General features: G+C 37.2%; 2 protein-coding genes across 3 annotated transcripts in view; one reads left to right on the forward strand and one right to left on the reverse strand.

Annotated features, from left to right (window-relative positions):
• Window positions 1-12,813, forward strand: part of DENND1B (DENN domain containing 1B) — a 161,217-nt gene extending 148,404 nt beyond the window's left edge. For both annotated transcript variants that reach the window (XM_035333579.1, XM_035333580.1), the window contains 3 exons: window positions 2,627-2,706; window positions 3,890-4,106; window positions 5,202-12,813. In XM_035333579.1, coding sequence (XP_035189470.1) covers window positions 2,627-2,706; window positions 3,890-4,106; window positions 5,202-5,759 — 855 coding nt within the window. In that variant the 3' untranslated portion in view covers window positions 5,760-12,813. The remainder of the gene's footprint in view (window positions 1-2,626; window positions 2,707-3,889; window positions 4,107-5,201) is intronic.
• Window positions 12,814-12,917: 104 nt separating this feature from the next.
• CRB1 (crumbs cell polarity complex component 1) overlaps window positions 12,918-15,763 on the reverse strand; it is a 108,397-nt gene continuing 105,551 nt past the window's right edge. Inside the window, exon 12 of the mRNA XM_035333575.1 lies at window positions 12,918-13,459. Within this exon, the coding sequence (XP_035189466.1) occupies window positions 13,415-13,459 (45 nt within the window). The 3' untranslated portion in view covers window positions 12,918-13,414. The remainder of the gene's footprint in view (window positions 13,460-15,763) is intronic.

The following is a 15,763-nucleotide window of genomic DNA, read 5'->3' on the forward strand; positions in this document are numbered from 1 at the left end:
GCAGCATCTAATTCAGAGGCATATTCCAAGAAAGTGAGAGAGTTTTGCCCTCCAAGAGTCAGTCAGGATTAGAGCTTTAATGTAAATGAATGTCGCGTCTGTCAGAATTTTCCAGAGGAGGGAGTGAATTACCAGTCTTATAGAAATAAAGTATTTTAATTGCCCAGCGAAGACAAATACTAAAATTTAAATACTGCCCTGGTGCAGTAGTCACTAAGATAACCGATTAATAGTATCAATTAAGGCAAAACAGTTAACCTTCCCTTTAGTTACATGCAGTGGTGTGATTGATTACAATATGATGGGAATCACCCAAAGAACTCACAAAACTGGGAAAGTGCTTGACTTTGCAAAGGAAATTTAATGTGACTACAGCTACTGAAAGGAATAGCTAAAATGCTTTTACTTATCTTGGTGTGGTCTGATCACCAGATAACTACCCTGGCCTGAGAGGTGTAGCCACCAAAATGGCCAGTGAGCCATCTTCTAATAATTTATTTTCTTCTTGCCAGTTTATGTTGTATTTAATATACCCGTATTATATTCACTAAGAGTTTCCTAATAATTGGGTCAGTGTGTTTGAGTCGTTCTGGTCAGTGTGTCAGTGTCGTTTGTTCTTTTCATAATGTTATGGTTTTATGATTTGTACTGTTACTTGCACCTGGGATTTAAGTTCTGTGTTTTTGGTGCTTGATTCCATTAAACGTTTCTAAATGTTTATTACATAAGTTGATTCTTTGCAATTAAGTAATCATAGTCAAATCATTTCTATTCAAAGGTTAAAAGTTATTCTTGTTTGGTACTAACAAATTACAAAATATTATTTTGTTATGTGTCAAGTAAGTCATATCTTGTGATGACACATTTATTCAAAGTTGTTTTACTTCATTTGTCTGTAATATTTCCTAAACTGTTCTAGTTTTATATTCAATGAATAGTGCATCATAAATTGGTCCAAACTACTCCAATTCCATTCGGGTTCTATTTGTCTACTCCACTAAGATCAGCCAATGCAGAAAGTATGTTCTAAAAGGTATTTCTATCTAAAATACATGAGAAGTATCAATAGTATATTTGTTTCTGTGTTCTACCCTATAACTTTTGTTTAGTATGAAGCTTACTTATTTTTTTCCTAGTTTTTAATACTGTAATTATTCTCTTGCTTTCTGTTTTTGTTTTTGTTTTTTTTTTAGCAGTTTTTATTTGGTTTAACACATTAAGAACCATGTTTCATCTTTGTCAACAAAAGATATAGAAAGTGTTATCAAAACTTGGTGCTTTAATTAAAACCTCTCTTGTTGAATAACGTGTCAACCTATAAAGAATGCATATTGGGACATTCCTGATAGTAATGGGGAAAAAGTGTCAGTGTGTGTCCTGGTACATGTAGAGCACTGACAACATCTGTAACAGGTGGCATATTGAAATCCTCACAATAGGAGATTTCGAAGCTCCTTGTAGTCTGAAGTTAAGGTCATATTTCTCCCCCATCAGGGGCTTGTTGTAGGCTTGAGCATTTGGTGAACTGCATGATGAGATGCGGGCAGTAACACTTTATATTTACATATGATTTTCTTTAAAGTTAGCTGAAGCTGTTTTCCCTTTGCACAAATTCTATCCACATGTCTTTAAACTACAGCCAGTTTTCCAAGGCTCAGAGTCACTTATGTGGATTAATTGCATCTATAGTTTTTTGTTGTTGTTGTTGTTTAATTAATATTTTTTTTATTTTGTTTTTGGGTGGGGTGTTGTTGATACAAAACAAGTGTAAGAGATGCACAGACCTTGAGACAGTCGTTAGTGAAGCATAAATGGCTAAAATTCCTGACTTAAGTGTTCTGGTTGAGGCAGAGCAGTTGGTGTGCTGCAAATTCACATGCTGTCACAATGAGTACTCACTAACCTGTTCGATCAAATTGTTATTTAGCAAACAAAACCAGGCTGAAGACTTTTACTATACTTGAAAAAGAGTCTCGATGCAAGCTCCCTTGGGAAGCTCTGAATGTATGCTAATGTTGAGTTAACTGTAATTTACAGTAAATTATCCTGCACAAAGGCATTCTTAGTGCACAGTTTTCAAGCTGGCATACTATTTACTGTGCCCTTCTGTTTAACAGCCTAATATAAATACAGCTATGTAAAGAGACTCCAGGCTTTGTATTTACTACTTCAGAAATCCATACTGTGTTCAGTAGACCACATTAACCTCAGAACTTTGCAAATATTTCTATCAGAAAATAGTAAAACATAGTGTTTTGTCATTGCAGGAAAGGGTAGGCAGTAGACGTGAGTGATGCTTTACCTCATATAGCCAGCCTTCTGCTAATCAAGGCTTTGCATAAATAATAATGCACTCTATAGGCCATGAGGAAAAATGGTTTTCTGGCCCTAATTGGTGATGCTTGAGGATTTTGTGTCCTTTTCTAACAACCTTTAGAAGACTTGATCGATATGTGGCTTTCCTCATCAGGTGTTCAGAAAGTCTTAATGAGTATAGTAGCAGCTAGATTCCAAATAATTAATGTTGAAATAGGTTGTTGTTGTTGTTGTACTTTTTTGTTTGTTGGTTGGATTTTTTTAAAAACAAAACAAAACCAAAGAATAACGTGAGTTTTCTATCCTCCAGACACGTTTCAACCAGCGTCTCAGTAACCAGGATTTTGCCTTGGATGAAGATGATGATGATGAAATGGAGAGAACAAGCAAGTAAGAAGTCTGTTAGAATATATGTATATGTATGAGAGAAAGGGCAAATAACTAGCATTATTTAGCAAACTTGAGTTCAAGTGACAAATCTTTCTCCTGTCCAGGCTGCTAGCTTGATTCTGGATCTGTAAGATGTCAAGTAGTGTAGGATTAAATCCTCTTTTAAAAGCAGAACAGGCTATTATGTGTTTTAATTACTTTTAGTGGCTAGGAGAGTTTGATTTAATCTTCAGTCTTCACAGACTCGAGATAAAATGATAAGCTACATACACAAAGAAGCAATGAAATAATATTCATCAACACAGTGGGCAGTGACCTCAGCTAATCTGGTCATTAGTCTGCTGTTGTGGTCATCACAATGGAAAGTTTTCTCAAGGGTCTTAAAAAGAATGATTGCCTTGTGAATTTTATGTGAAGGTCTTACTATGTGTGGATTATAAGAAAATCTGAAATTGAGACTTAACTTCTGTTGAGGCATTTTCTGAATTCAGAAGATGATATTTGATAATGAATATATGGCTACAAAGCACGAAGGCCATTGAAAGCAAAATCAAGCAGCCTGATGCAGAAGGAAAATGGGAGCTACAGAAGAGTTCAAAGGATATGATCAAAACAGTGAGATATTGAAACAGACTTTATAGTAGTATTCTGATCAGATATAGATAGACTGTTGTGTGGGGGCCAGAGGTAAGATTATTGCAATGAGTGAAAGAAAAAATGATATGAGACAAAAGCATCCATTCTCTTTGTAGATAGGCAGTACTCGGGTAAATCTGCTCATGTGACAGAGGAAGAGTTGCAGTATGAGAAAAAAAATATATGGCTAGGTCTACTGGAAAGTTCTATAAATACTGACCTAAACAGAGGGTGTAGACAAGGGAAAAGAGGAGCCACGTTTGGAATGACTAAAATTTGGAGGGAAGATATGGGAAGTCGTATTAAGGGTGACTTGAAATAGTAGTTGTAGTGGATGGGGAAGAGCAAAGAAGCAGGAATATTAGCTAATAGCTACTACTACATCTGCTAAGGTACTGTACATATACCTTTAGGTAAAATTGTTGAGCAAAAAGAAAAGTGGGGTTCATTTTTAAGTCTTCAAATGTATTCTGCTACTTACTTCCAGAAGTATCTGTAATAAAATTGCTTTTATGTTCCCATCTGATGCAAAAGTTTTTGTCTTCAGGTTATCATCAGAAGACAGTGAGGAAGCTTCTGCTTATTTTTATGATAGTGATGATTCTGGTGAAACTGGAGTAACTTCACAGCATCAAGGAGAAATGGATTTGCTTGGAGAGATTCTGGACACTCTGAGCACACACAGTTCAGATCAAGGAAAACTCTCAGGAGCAAAAAGCCTGGATTTCTTTAGGTCAATGGATGACATTGATTACAAGACTACGGTTAGTCTCCTGCTTTCATTCGAAAAACAGTCCCATTCCCTTTATAGTGGAATCCTGCACTTGTGGAATCAACACAGCCAAGGGATTGATTACACTTGTGTCACACAAGTCATCTGGGGCACAGTATTTTTCTCTTACAGTATTAACCACATACAGAGTTGTGAATAAAGTAATAATATACTTAATCAGATAGTTTAATACTATATTTAGCTGTTCAATCTTGTATTCCCTGATCTAGTTATAGTGTTTGTGATACAGTTTACAAGGTATTTCAATTTTTACCTTGCATCATTAACCTAGTCACAGTGATACAATGATGTTTCCGTCTTAATTTATGGCATCCACTGCACCTGAATAGTACTTTAAAGATTTGTAAAAGGGTACCTTGATCCTGTGCAACTTTAGATAGAATTGCTTGGGACCCAGAGTGTAAGCAAACTTCTTTATGGGTCAGAGCTCTTGCCTACAACTTTAAAAACCCTCACCTGCTGTGACATTAGCTAAAAATAAGTTGATGTTTCTGAATTCAGGCTTATATCAGCTGTCCAACATTTACTGTTGCTGAAAGGATTCCTATGGTCAAAGATTTGTCACTGGAACAACAAATTCTGACACAAATGTTTAAAAAGCTTGTAAAATTTGACATTATGAATGTCACATAGGGGTCACATTAATAAACTGCCCGTTTTTGTTTATTTGGCTAAAAGATTTAATATTGAAAGTTGGTATTAATTACTGAAGCAAAGAGGAAATGCCATCTGGTTTCAGTTTTAGTCCAATTCCTTCCCATATTATGGTACAAAGCAGCAAAGTATGTCTTTGTTCACTGTCAAAAGTGCTTGTGCAAAGACTGAACGGACAGGGGAGCCAGACTCTTTCCTTTGTGCAAAAGGTGATCCCCAGGATAAGAGACAAAATATTCTGTCAGGGTAAAAACAAAACCAACCAACCAACCAAAAAACACTTGATTTGTAACATTGAAACCCAAAGAGTATATCCATGATTTAGGAACACACAAAATCCATTACAGTATTCTTGTTTGAAAACTGCCATTTTTTCTTGTGACATTAAACATAAACATATTGTTTCTTTCAGAACAAGTCAAATGCACCTAGTGAGAGCAACCTTACCCTGCTCTGTGGCAATGCTAATGATCAAGCAGACTGGAATCTTGGTCAGGATGATAGTGTCCTCCATGGGAAGCAGCTCCCTCCATCGCCAAGGAAGCAAGTTTCTTCTGTTGGACATAGAGAATCTCTCTCAAGACTGGAAGAAGAAAGTAGTGAGAAAACCTTTATTACTGACAAGATGGACACCTCTGGTGGTTGCATAACATCCCCATCTCCAGTACAATCAAGTGCCCAGTTTGCTCCTCTAGAAAGTTTCAAGGAAGGCTATTCTTCCTATAAGTATGCAAAGCAGAATGAAACACTAAGCAACACCTCCGAAGATCAGCTCCCAGCAAGTCTTGCTCAACATCCATCCATTCTGGTCCCTTGGGAGAAAGATAGGAAAGAAGGAAATGAAATTCCAGATGAGGGTGGGCTTCTTCAAGAAGTGGTGTCTTTATGTAAACTGAGTTCTGCTTTTCACTATGGTTTAAATATTTCAAAGGATAGCTTATCCAGCAATAGCAGTGGAAATAAAACGTAAGAAAACTATTAGAAGATAAACTTGACTCCCAGAAGAAGTTTGAAGGGAGGCTACTCAGGACTCCATAAAACTCCACGTAACATTTTAACCAAAATATGAAAAAGGAATAAGAGATTTCAATTACAAATAATAATAATAATAATGATTCTCTTCAGCTGAATATGCATTTTCTGCTACTGGAACATTTGCTTCTTTGTTTACCCAGTTCATTTGTTGGCTGTAGTTAGGTCCACAAAATGGAACTAAATATATAAATGCACTCTTAAATCAGGTACTAGTTAGTCTCTGTGCTAAAAATACAGCAGGTGGATGGTGCTTCATAGCATTTACTTCCTCTAAGCAGCAGGAAAGGTATCACCTAATAGGTAACCAGGTTTTGAAGGTACTGTATTAATCCCATTAAGCAGGAAATGAACCAAACAATCTAGATTTGTTTGAAATGTACAAATGTTAATACTTTGAACAAGTAAAAATTGCCTTAATCTTTTGAGAAAAGATTTATCTTAGAAGATGAATGCAAACGTACAAAACAGCAATAATGATTTTCCATGGCAAGAATTTGCTTCAGCAAAGGCAGGGGGTGGGGGGGAGGAGGTCTTTTTAGATTAAGGAATTGCTTGTGAATATAACTTGGAACTTACTGCAGACTAAAACTGTGGCCCTGTCTTCCAGACTTCAAAAAGGTAGTGCATGCTTTTCTCTCTTCTGTAAAGTACATGAAGTGCTGAATTATAATGTGAAGTTTATGAACTTCTGTTTACAACTAAGACACTTTAAAGACTTGTTATCCAGTTTCTCTAGGTAGACTATTTCATCTAAAAATTTTCAGAAAGGAACGTGTAAGTGGAATTTATAGATTTCTATTTTTTATTTTTATTTTCTACAGTCTAATAGTATTTGAAAAATTATTTGTGCCTGTTTGGAACTATTTTCTTTTGATTCTTAGACACTACCTTTTGAAGGTGGTATGAATTACTGTTACTTAGAAATCATATTTAGTTAAATTATTAAAGATTAATGACTGGGAATTACTTGTAACACTAGAAAACGGAAATTACTGATTGATCTTGAGACAGTATATATCCAACTCTCATTTTAGCCAAGTTGAACTTCTGAAAATCTCTTTCCAAAGGCAGTATTTAGAACAAGCATTTGTCCTCCTTCTGGGCAGCATTCCTGAACAATTTGCATATATAGAGCAACTCTGTCTGTTCCCCTGCCTTTAACCCCCCCCCCCCCACACACATACACACCTTTCCTTTTTCTGTATCTCCACCTTACCATAGATACATTCCTTTCTCCAAAATAGCTCAGGGTAGTAAAGGTGTGAAGTAAGTTTCAGTAGATTATAGTTGTCAGCTTTCAAGGATCTTTTGTGCTGCAGTTAGTAGAAGTAACAAATGGCTATAAAATGAACTGTGCCTGAGAATAATGTAATGCTTTTCTAAACTGATGCCAGATTTTATTTTTTCATTTTCTTTCCCCTTTTGGCATGAATGTTGAGTCTTAGCCTCAGTGTCGTCCTGAGTGAGCAAATTAACGAGGTCAGGAGTTGGATCAGATTGTGCTTTAGTATCTTTATTTTTGGTTGTTTGTAGCAAAGTTTAATATCAGTTGCCATGATGAGATTTATGAATGAGATTTATGAATGATTTTTCCTCCTAGCTAGCAAAAATGGAAAGCGTTTTTCTGTTGTTGTTTTCTGGTTTTGGATTTTTTTTTTTTGGTGCTTTCTTACAAGGCAGCTGACTTAAGAGAAAGGATCGATATCATTAGGCGATGTTTTTTGCTTTACTGAAGAGATGCAAAGACATCTCTGCAAAAAGGTTTAAAGCAAAACGGTTCAGCTCTGCATTCCAAAATATTGGTATATCTGCAGACAAGGGAAGGGCCAGTACTTCTCACTGAGTGTAAGCCTCCAGAATTAACTTTTTTAATCAGTGCATTGACAGTTAAAGATGTAAAAGTGGAAATCTTAGGGAAGGGTCTGTGTCTGATTAGAGCGTGACTGTTCCTGAGGGCATCTGCAATCTACTGCTGGAGAACCTTAGCATTTCTGAGTCGGTGATTTTATGTCCTGAGGTCTGTACTCTGTCCCGTGTTTTCCTGTAATGTGTATCAGCATGCTATGTAAGGTGGAAGGGGACTTTTTATTAATGTAAAAATGTTATTTGGCACAATATTTTACACTATCAAAAATCAAAAATAACATAAAAGTTATTTAAAATCTTAGCTGTAACCTTTCCAGGTGGGTCAAACTGGATGTCTCAGGTGCTGTTGTGAGAAAGTGGCAGGGCAACTTCACAGATGCTTGTCGGGAGGTGGTATTAATGTCACAGTGGACTGCGTTCTTCTCTTTTGCTGGTACTAGCTATTACCAAATGTAATTCTTCGAAGTGTGTCTAAGGGAAGATAGAAGACACAAACATCTGTGTTCTTGTAGCACTCTCACTTGTTCTCATTCATGTCCTTGCAAAAGCTGACAGGAATTTCAAAGTTTGCCTCTTCTTTTCATCTACATCTGACACTGTTTCTGTACACAGTTCTATCCAAGATCACGTTGTTGTCTTGATTTATTAAAGATAATAAGCAGTATCGATGTCTTATCCAGAAAACAGAACAATTTCAGAAATTATGGCCATCATCCCTTTCAGATCTATCAAATGTGTAAGTCCAGGAATGCTGCCAGAAAATGGTTTTTAAAATATCCATCTGATAGAATAAATCCTACTGCCTTTACATGAGAGTTAGACACTGAATTCCTGTTTTCGCATAGATTGTCCCATTCTCACCTCTGTGCAAAACTATGGAAGCCTTATGAGGCTGCTAATATTCATATATTATAAGGCACATGAAATTGAAAGTTTGATACCGAAATCTCTCGAAATTGATGCATCATGGTAATAATTCACTGTTTCATATAGTGAAAATGCAGGCTGAAAAAAAAAAAAAAAAAGTAAATAGCTGAGTTAAAGATGGGAGATAAATTTCAGCTTACAGTTATTCTTTAATTCAGTTGTCATTAAAATGTTATTTACTGTGCTTCTGCCGCATTTTCCTTCCGATTTATAAAGCCCATAGTGTGTTTACAGTCATTCAGTACTATGTCTTTTTGGTTTTGAGCCTTGTATATGTTCAAAAATAACTTGGTCTTACACCTGTATTGAATTTAAATGTAGATACCTTTTAAGCGTGTAATTTTACAGAATCTTTTCCACTTACTATCAGTGATCCTTTAAAAAGGCTAATATTTGTGCCTTACTTAAACATCAGTACCAGTTACTAAATAGATAGAAGTCCAAAATGGTATTTCTGGTTCAACACTGTTCTCCTCTGTCCTCTGATAATGTAAAACTGTCTATTGGCTACGTATGCAGTATTTTTATTGCTACATTGGGTTCTATATTAACATAGATTGTCCAGGTCCAGTACTTTTTCCAAGTTTTGTACTTGTATCTCTCTTATTTGTGGAAATTCTTCTAATGTCTTTGAAAATCATCAGCATTTGTCACCAGCTATGGTTGAGAACTGATTTCTGCTCAGTCAGAGCTCCTGTGGTGGTCTTCAGAGGCATCTCTTTTTTTCTATCATATCAAGATCTCAAAAATCTTCCCATTCCTCCTGTTTAAGGGAGAGATACCAGGTTATTCGATTAAGCTTTGGAATCTCTTGCATTTAGGAACAGATTTCTGACATAGACAAACTAGGACTTGAATTTAGTGTCATCAAGTTCATTTCACATATGTCTGCCTGAAATGAGCTGTGGTTCTCATTTGGTTTGGAGGAAAAAAATAGGGGCAGTAGAAAGATTCCTGGATTGTTCCAATGAGGCAGCGAAGCAGAGCCTGAGAGTCCCCAGAAGGATGATAACTTTGAAGAAATCCAGATTTTGGGATATTGTTTAATATTCTAGCTTGGTGGTAGTGATTCCAACCCAATCATATAGGTAAAAGGAATATTGTCTGTGTGATTAATCTCCTATGGGATGCCTGGAATGGATATGTTGTCCCAGTCAAAGCCTTCCCATCCATCCGTATAGAGTTGCACCCTTGTGAAAAATGGCACAGATATTCAGGGAAGAACAAAAGAAGGAAGGACCTGGGACACAAAGGTGATCCCTACCCTCTATGCATGCAGAGGGCAGTCTTTGTAGGGAAGGCAATGGTTTGCTCTTCCATCCTGCATATTTGGGGGGTCATGTAACTCCTAAAAATAGACTTGTTCTGAGGGAAAAATGTAGTTGTAGAAGTTCTCATGTACCATTTTGACTGAAACTTTCATTGTCATTTAGCATTTCAGTGATACTGCTGCTGTTTGGTGAGGGGTGGGGTCATCAGAAATAGCCGGCACTAGCTGAAGTCCCCTCTCAGGCTCTGTAACGCAGACTTCAGTGGGAGTTTTAGATACGTGCTGGGTGCTTCTCAAAATCCCACCCAATCTGTTAGATAAATGTTTTATAGATGTCTTTTCGAGTTTTAGAATGAGCTTGTTATTACTCGTGTTCTTGTAAACTGTGTAAAGTCTTAGGCAAAAGAAAAGGTAAGCCAGGTTTTTCGAACAGCTTCTGTTTTTCCACCTACAATCAGTTACATTCAGTCCTACTGAACAATCTTTCTTCAGTGCAGCTGTCTAACCAACTTGCTAGGAGCATCCCAAATCTTTTCTCTATGCATGTAATTTGAAGAAACATTTCATGCAATAAACAAAGTGCCAGCATGAGGCCCTTTTAAATGCATCCCCTGTGAAATACTGCCTGTAATACCCTGTCCAGCAGAAAGGAGCCTCGTAATGCTCACCTCCCTGGCTCTGCAGGGAGAGGTCAAGGGTGGTCTTCATTTCCAAGGGAGTTAGTACCTTGTCTCTTGGTGCCAGGCCTCAGTCCACGTGCTGTGAGACTCCAGCGTGTTTGCTCCCTACAGACTGGAATTTCAGCCGAAGCAAATGTGGCTACTAAAAATTGTGTCCAAGGCAAGCAGCTTCTTTATTGCAAAGCTTGGTTTGGTAAAGGCTATCTGTTCCCACAGTGAATCTTTGGAGTGTGAATGTAGAAATGCACCAGCAAAAGCCGTGTGGATGGATATGTGACTTGTCTTCAGTAACCTCTTCCTTGCTGCTATTAGATGTGTATGTCTTTGCCAAGCATTGTTTACCTGCTAACAGAACCTGGGCAGAACAGAATCTGTCCTTGTTCTCAGCCCAAGGGCATGGGCCACATCTGGTCTAGAATATGTCCTTGTCCCCATACAGGGGGACACGTGGCCACGCCATGGTCTTCCGGCTGGATGAGAATAAAGGAACAAAAAAGGGATGGTATGGTTTTGTACAAGTTAAACCTGCCTTGATTACCTTTGTGTTGTCTGTTTCATGGTTTCAGTTGGTGGCCAGATGAAAGTACTTAATACAACTTTCCTGGAGGCTGCTAAACTCCTAAGTAGAGATGTCTGAAGAGGCCACAGCCGGCTTAGTCTGAGGGCCACCCACTGCCAGTGTAGGGCTGTCAGCATTTTTCCTGGGTTGGAGTAAGAAGCAGGTAACACAGTTGGAAGTTATTCCAAGGTTTACTGTAGTAAAGGGTACTCAAAGTTATTTGTACTATTCCTTAGGTCAATCCTAACAACATTAGTATTTAGAATCCAGTAACAGTATTACAATTGAAAACTAAGTTGAGTTCAAGTTTTTTATGGTTCTGTGTGAATTGACATTCTGTTTCTGTTAAAAATAAGGGAGCTACTTGTTTTAGGAGGGGAATGTGTTGACTTTCAAATCTTCAGTGAATTTTGTGCAATATTTCTCCTTGTTTCAAAGTAATTTAGTAGTTATAAATGTGCATGTCTGCTTTTCAAGCAAATCTTTGATATGGTATTTTTCAAAAATGTGTAAAATTACATGTAGCATTGAAATATGCTTGTATGATAACAACACGAAGAATATATTCTAATGAGGCAAATGTATATTTCCAATGACCAGGCATGATTATGGATGTCACATTCTGCAGAAATAATAAAGCCTCAGCCAATGTTCACATACAAGTAAGTGATTTTAAATTGAAGATTAAATACTGGAATTTATAATGTTTAATTTATCATTTGATCATTTGTTTAACATTGGTAAAAATAGGCAAGGAGTTAAGTAAGCATCACTCTTCATCACATCATCATTCACCACCGAGGTGACTGTTCAGGGTGATGACCGTATTGTTAAAAAGAATTTAGTTTGTGACATCCCTAATTATCATAAGTCATTACTTAAAAGATCTACTAATGTTGCCAGTATACTTTTAATTTTCCGTAAATTAATTTCTTTGTATATTGATGTACATTTTGTTTTTACCTTTGGTTTTCCTTGAGAACTTCTTTAAATTAATTTACTTGAATGAGGCAATAAAGCACTGTGGAACAGCTAGTTTTTGTGCAGCCTATGCACAAGCACATCACGTCTGTTAATTCATGATTTTTGAGTAGGAAGAAAAATCTAAAATGCTTACAAGGTTAGCAAACTGACAATTTGTTTTCTTTAGATATGTGTCAGATATGATGAGAAATGCCTCAACATGGAACAGACATTACATATCCCAAAACTTCTATTTTTTTTTCAGAACATTTCATTAGTGGCCTTTGAAAACAATCTGTTAATATTCTTGTGTCCTTTAACACCTGTAGGAAAGGTATAAAATACAGGACACCTTTGAGATTTTATTGATCATTTTATTAATTTTGGAAACAAAGTAACCTAACCAGCACTGTGCTATAACAGGTTTAGAAAATTAGAAATGTAGTTAATCACTGACCTGTAATAAAACTGGAACCAAATCTAAAAATTTAATCCATCCTTTTGCACCCTCTGGACTACTGTTCAAAGTCATCTCAAGAATTGTAATTCAGACCTTAGACTACTATTGGTAGTGCACTGTGTATACATAGTAAATGAGCAGTGTTTTTTGTTTTGTTTTGTTTTGTTTCCAAGTTTGTGGTGTCCATAGAAGTTCTTGGTGAACTCCACATTACCATAAAGTGCCCAACACTGTATTATAAAATAAAATTTAACAATATCAAAACTTCTTGGGTGATGCAGGTTCTTGTTTGATGGGTTGACATGAATTTTCATACATATCAGGCACATGGATTAAAATAATAGAAAAATACTGTAGTAATTGGAAGTTTTTGTCCATTGAATGTTCATTTAAGTTTCTCAGATACAGAGAAAACTGACTGTTTGCTTATTAATTGCAGTTTATACAACACAAAAGTTAAATACTGATGTCCTTTGTAATTCCGACAGTATATTAGCATCTTTTAAAAATCTGGTCTGTCATTCACTCTTCTGAATTAAAATCATTTTGATATCTTCTGCAGGCAGACTATGCAAGCTGTGATTTTAGTATTGGTATACTCAATCCACGACTGATGAAAGAATTAAAAATTACATTCATAGAAAACAATGAGGGGTGTGATATTAACACATGCTAGTAGACTCATAGTAGCTTACTCCAGCTGGCAGAATGATACCAGCTGTGAATGCTGGTAGCACAGGGATCTTCGCTGCTTGATAAAGTGTCTTGCAGTCATTTCTTCATGTTGCCAGTAGATGTGCCCACATATTTATTCAGCTCTGAAAACAGATGGCTGTGACAATGAATTTTTTGTTGTAGGTCCAGCTTATGAGCCAATGGAGGACATTAGGAACAAGGAGCAGCCTTCAATCTTTCTCGAGAAAAATAAGTAAGCAGAATGAGTGAGCATGTATCAAGACAATAAATCATTATGTTTCAGGTTAAGTTTGCCCACTTTCCTTAGTTTGCTATCTCAGTGCACTGAGAATGCACTTGCAACTTGCTGTCTACAGGCATTTCAGTTCATTAAATTCTTCCAAACTTGAGCACAGCAAAGGATCGAAAACGAGCAGGTAATAAGACAAGTTAGTCTAACTTAAGCTGGCAAATTTTACACAGGTGGTACAGCAGTACTCTGTCCCTGTCAATAAAATGATAGCAAATGTCTGTCTGTGAAAAATGAATTATTTCAGAGGGCTTTGCTCTAACAGTCACAGTAAGACCTTGAGTGTGAACACTGGCACATTATGAAGAGTTGTGGCCATTTGGGGGAAAAAGGCAGCTCCCAAGTACTGTCATGTTTGGGACTTGTTTAGGAGGAGAATAAACATTCCTCTTCATTAGTGTTTATCAGCTGCTTGTACTGCAAAAGCAGCTAAAAATGTTGCTTTTGCAAGATACTTTTACACCATACAGCTGCAGCCATACCTGGATGATAGACAAAGCATTTCATTTTCTTTCCAGAACTCATTGTGTGTTAACTCATGTTCGTAAAAGGAAAAATAACTTTATCAAATTCAAAGATTTAGATTTTTATTTGATGTGACAAGTGATAACAACAACAAAAACCTAAGCAATGCCTGGAGTTATGTTGGGGGGTTGCTGGTATTCAGATAAAACAAAGTATAGTCAGTCTGCAGATTTTCATCAATCAAAAAATAAAAATAAAAAAATTGCTAGCAGCTTCTTAAGCTTTAAAACCCCAGAGGTTGTCAATCCTGCTAAAAATTCTGTATGAAACATAAACAAGTACTAGTTCTAAAAGCAAAGTTTGTGAACTACAGTTGGAATATGCTAAGGGCCATATATCATTTCCTTCCATTGCTCCTATTTCACATTTCTCCTGAAAGCTGAAGGGCCGAGTCCTGATGGCATACTGCTCCACACGTTCTCTTTTCCAGGTCTACTTCTGCCCGCAGATAATTGTCACTGAAGCACTGCAAACAAGACAACAGCAAAACCTACCAAGCAATACTGAAAACCAAAGGAAAGACATGAGCTACAATAAATCCATTAAACTCAGACCTTTTCCTTTCAGCCTCATTATCTATTTTTAATTGTTAAGCCCTGCAAAGTATTCAGTATCATGGATGAGATATAATGGGAAATGTGCTTTGCTGTGCAAAGCCCAAATGCATTTGTCTACAGAAGTTTGTTTTCCAGGTGTGTCCACTTCCATGAATAGCTCAACTAATGCGCTTTCCAAGGTGAGTTTGTTTGTTTGTTTGTTTGATAGTGCTATAAAATCACTTCATTTAGTTTGTCTTTATGCACTTCCTGAATGGTAAAGAGGAACGTTTGTCTGTGTTCATATGCATCTGTGGGTACAAGAGTATTGATTTAAATTCACACATTCATTTATTAAAACAAAACGTATGTAGACAAGTTGAGTAATGATCAGAGAGGCCAGTTGGCTTCTTCAGTCTCTTAAACAGCAGAAGAGAAGACGTGTGGTGGGCAGGACTGAGGAATCAGTGTGGAGTACCAGAGCAAGCAGTGCCGAGAACAGACATCAGCACAGAAAGGGAGAGAAGATGGTGAGGAGGAGTAGGGCAACATGTGCTGAGATCTGCCATGCCAGGTGAGGGAGTCCACTGCAGGGCCACGAACGTGGGCAAGCACTATGAAGGGAGGAGGAGGAGGAACGTGTGTTGTACGTGTTCCAGCCGGATGCTCTGCAGGGCAGAGCGTGATCCCAACTGAGCGGGTAGGGAATTGTGCTGATGAGGGCAATGTTAGAGAAATTAAAAAGTGATGGCAGTGCACATTTAAACTCTCCTGGGTTATGAACATGAGAGGTACAGTGCTGAAGCTTGGTTGTGTGCATCACAATGGGCAGGGGGTGCTTTTGTCAAACTGGATGGTTCAAAGGCCAAGAAATTAAATGTTTGACATTCTGGTTTTAGCTTGGACATGCCCTTATTAAAACCTCCAGAGCCCAGCTCTTTTAGAGAGCGTTTCAGGTTTGGTGACTTAATTTAAACTGTGGTAGATGACTGCTGAGTCTCTGGGTAGAAATTACTTGGAATGTGCCTTAAAAAATCATAGATACAGCAGAAAATTGTGGCTTGCTGCTCTCCCTGTCCTCCCTGCAACCCTTTGTTCAGTTCTGTACTAGCCCTGGCTCCACATTTATTAATGCAACATTTCATAGTATCGGCAGTTTTCTATTCAC

The sequence above is a fragment of the Oxyura jamaicensis genome, chromosome 8, assembly GCF_011077185.1.
Source record: "Oxyura jamaicensis isolate SHBP4307 breed ruddy duck chromosome 8, BPBGC_Ojam_1.0, whole genome shotgun sequence".
NCBI lineage: Eukaryota > Metazoa > Chordata > Aves > Anseriformes > Anatidae > Oxyura > Oxyura jamaicensis.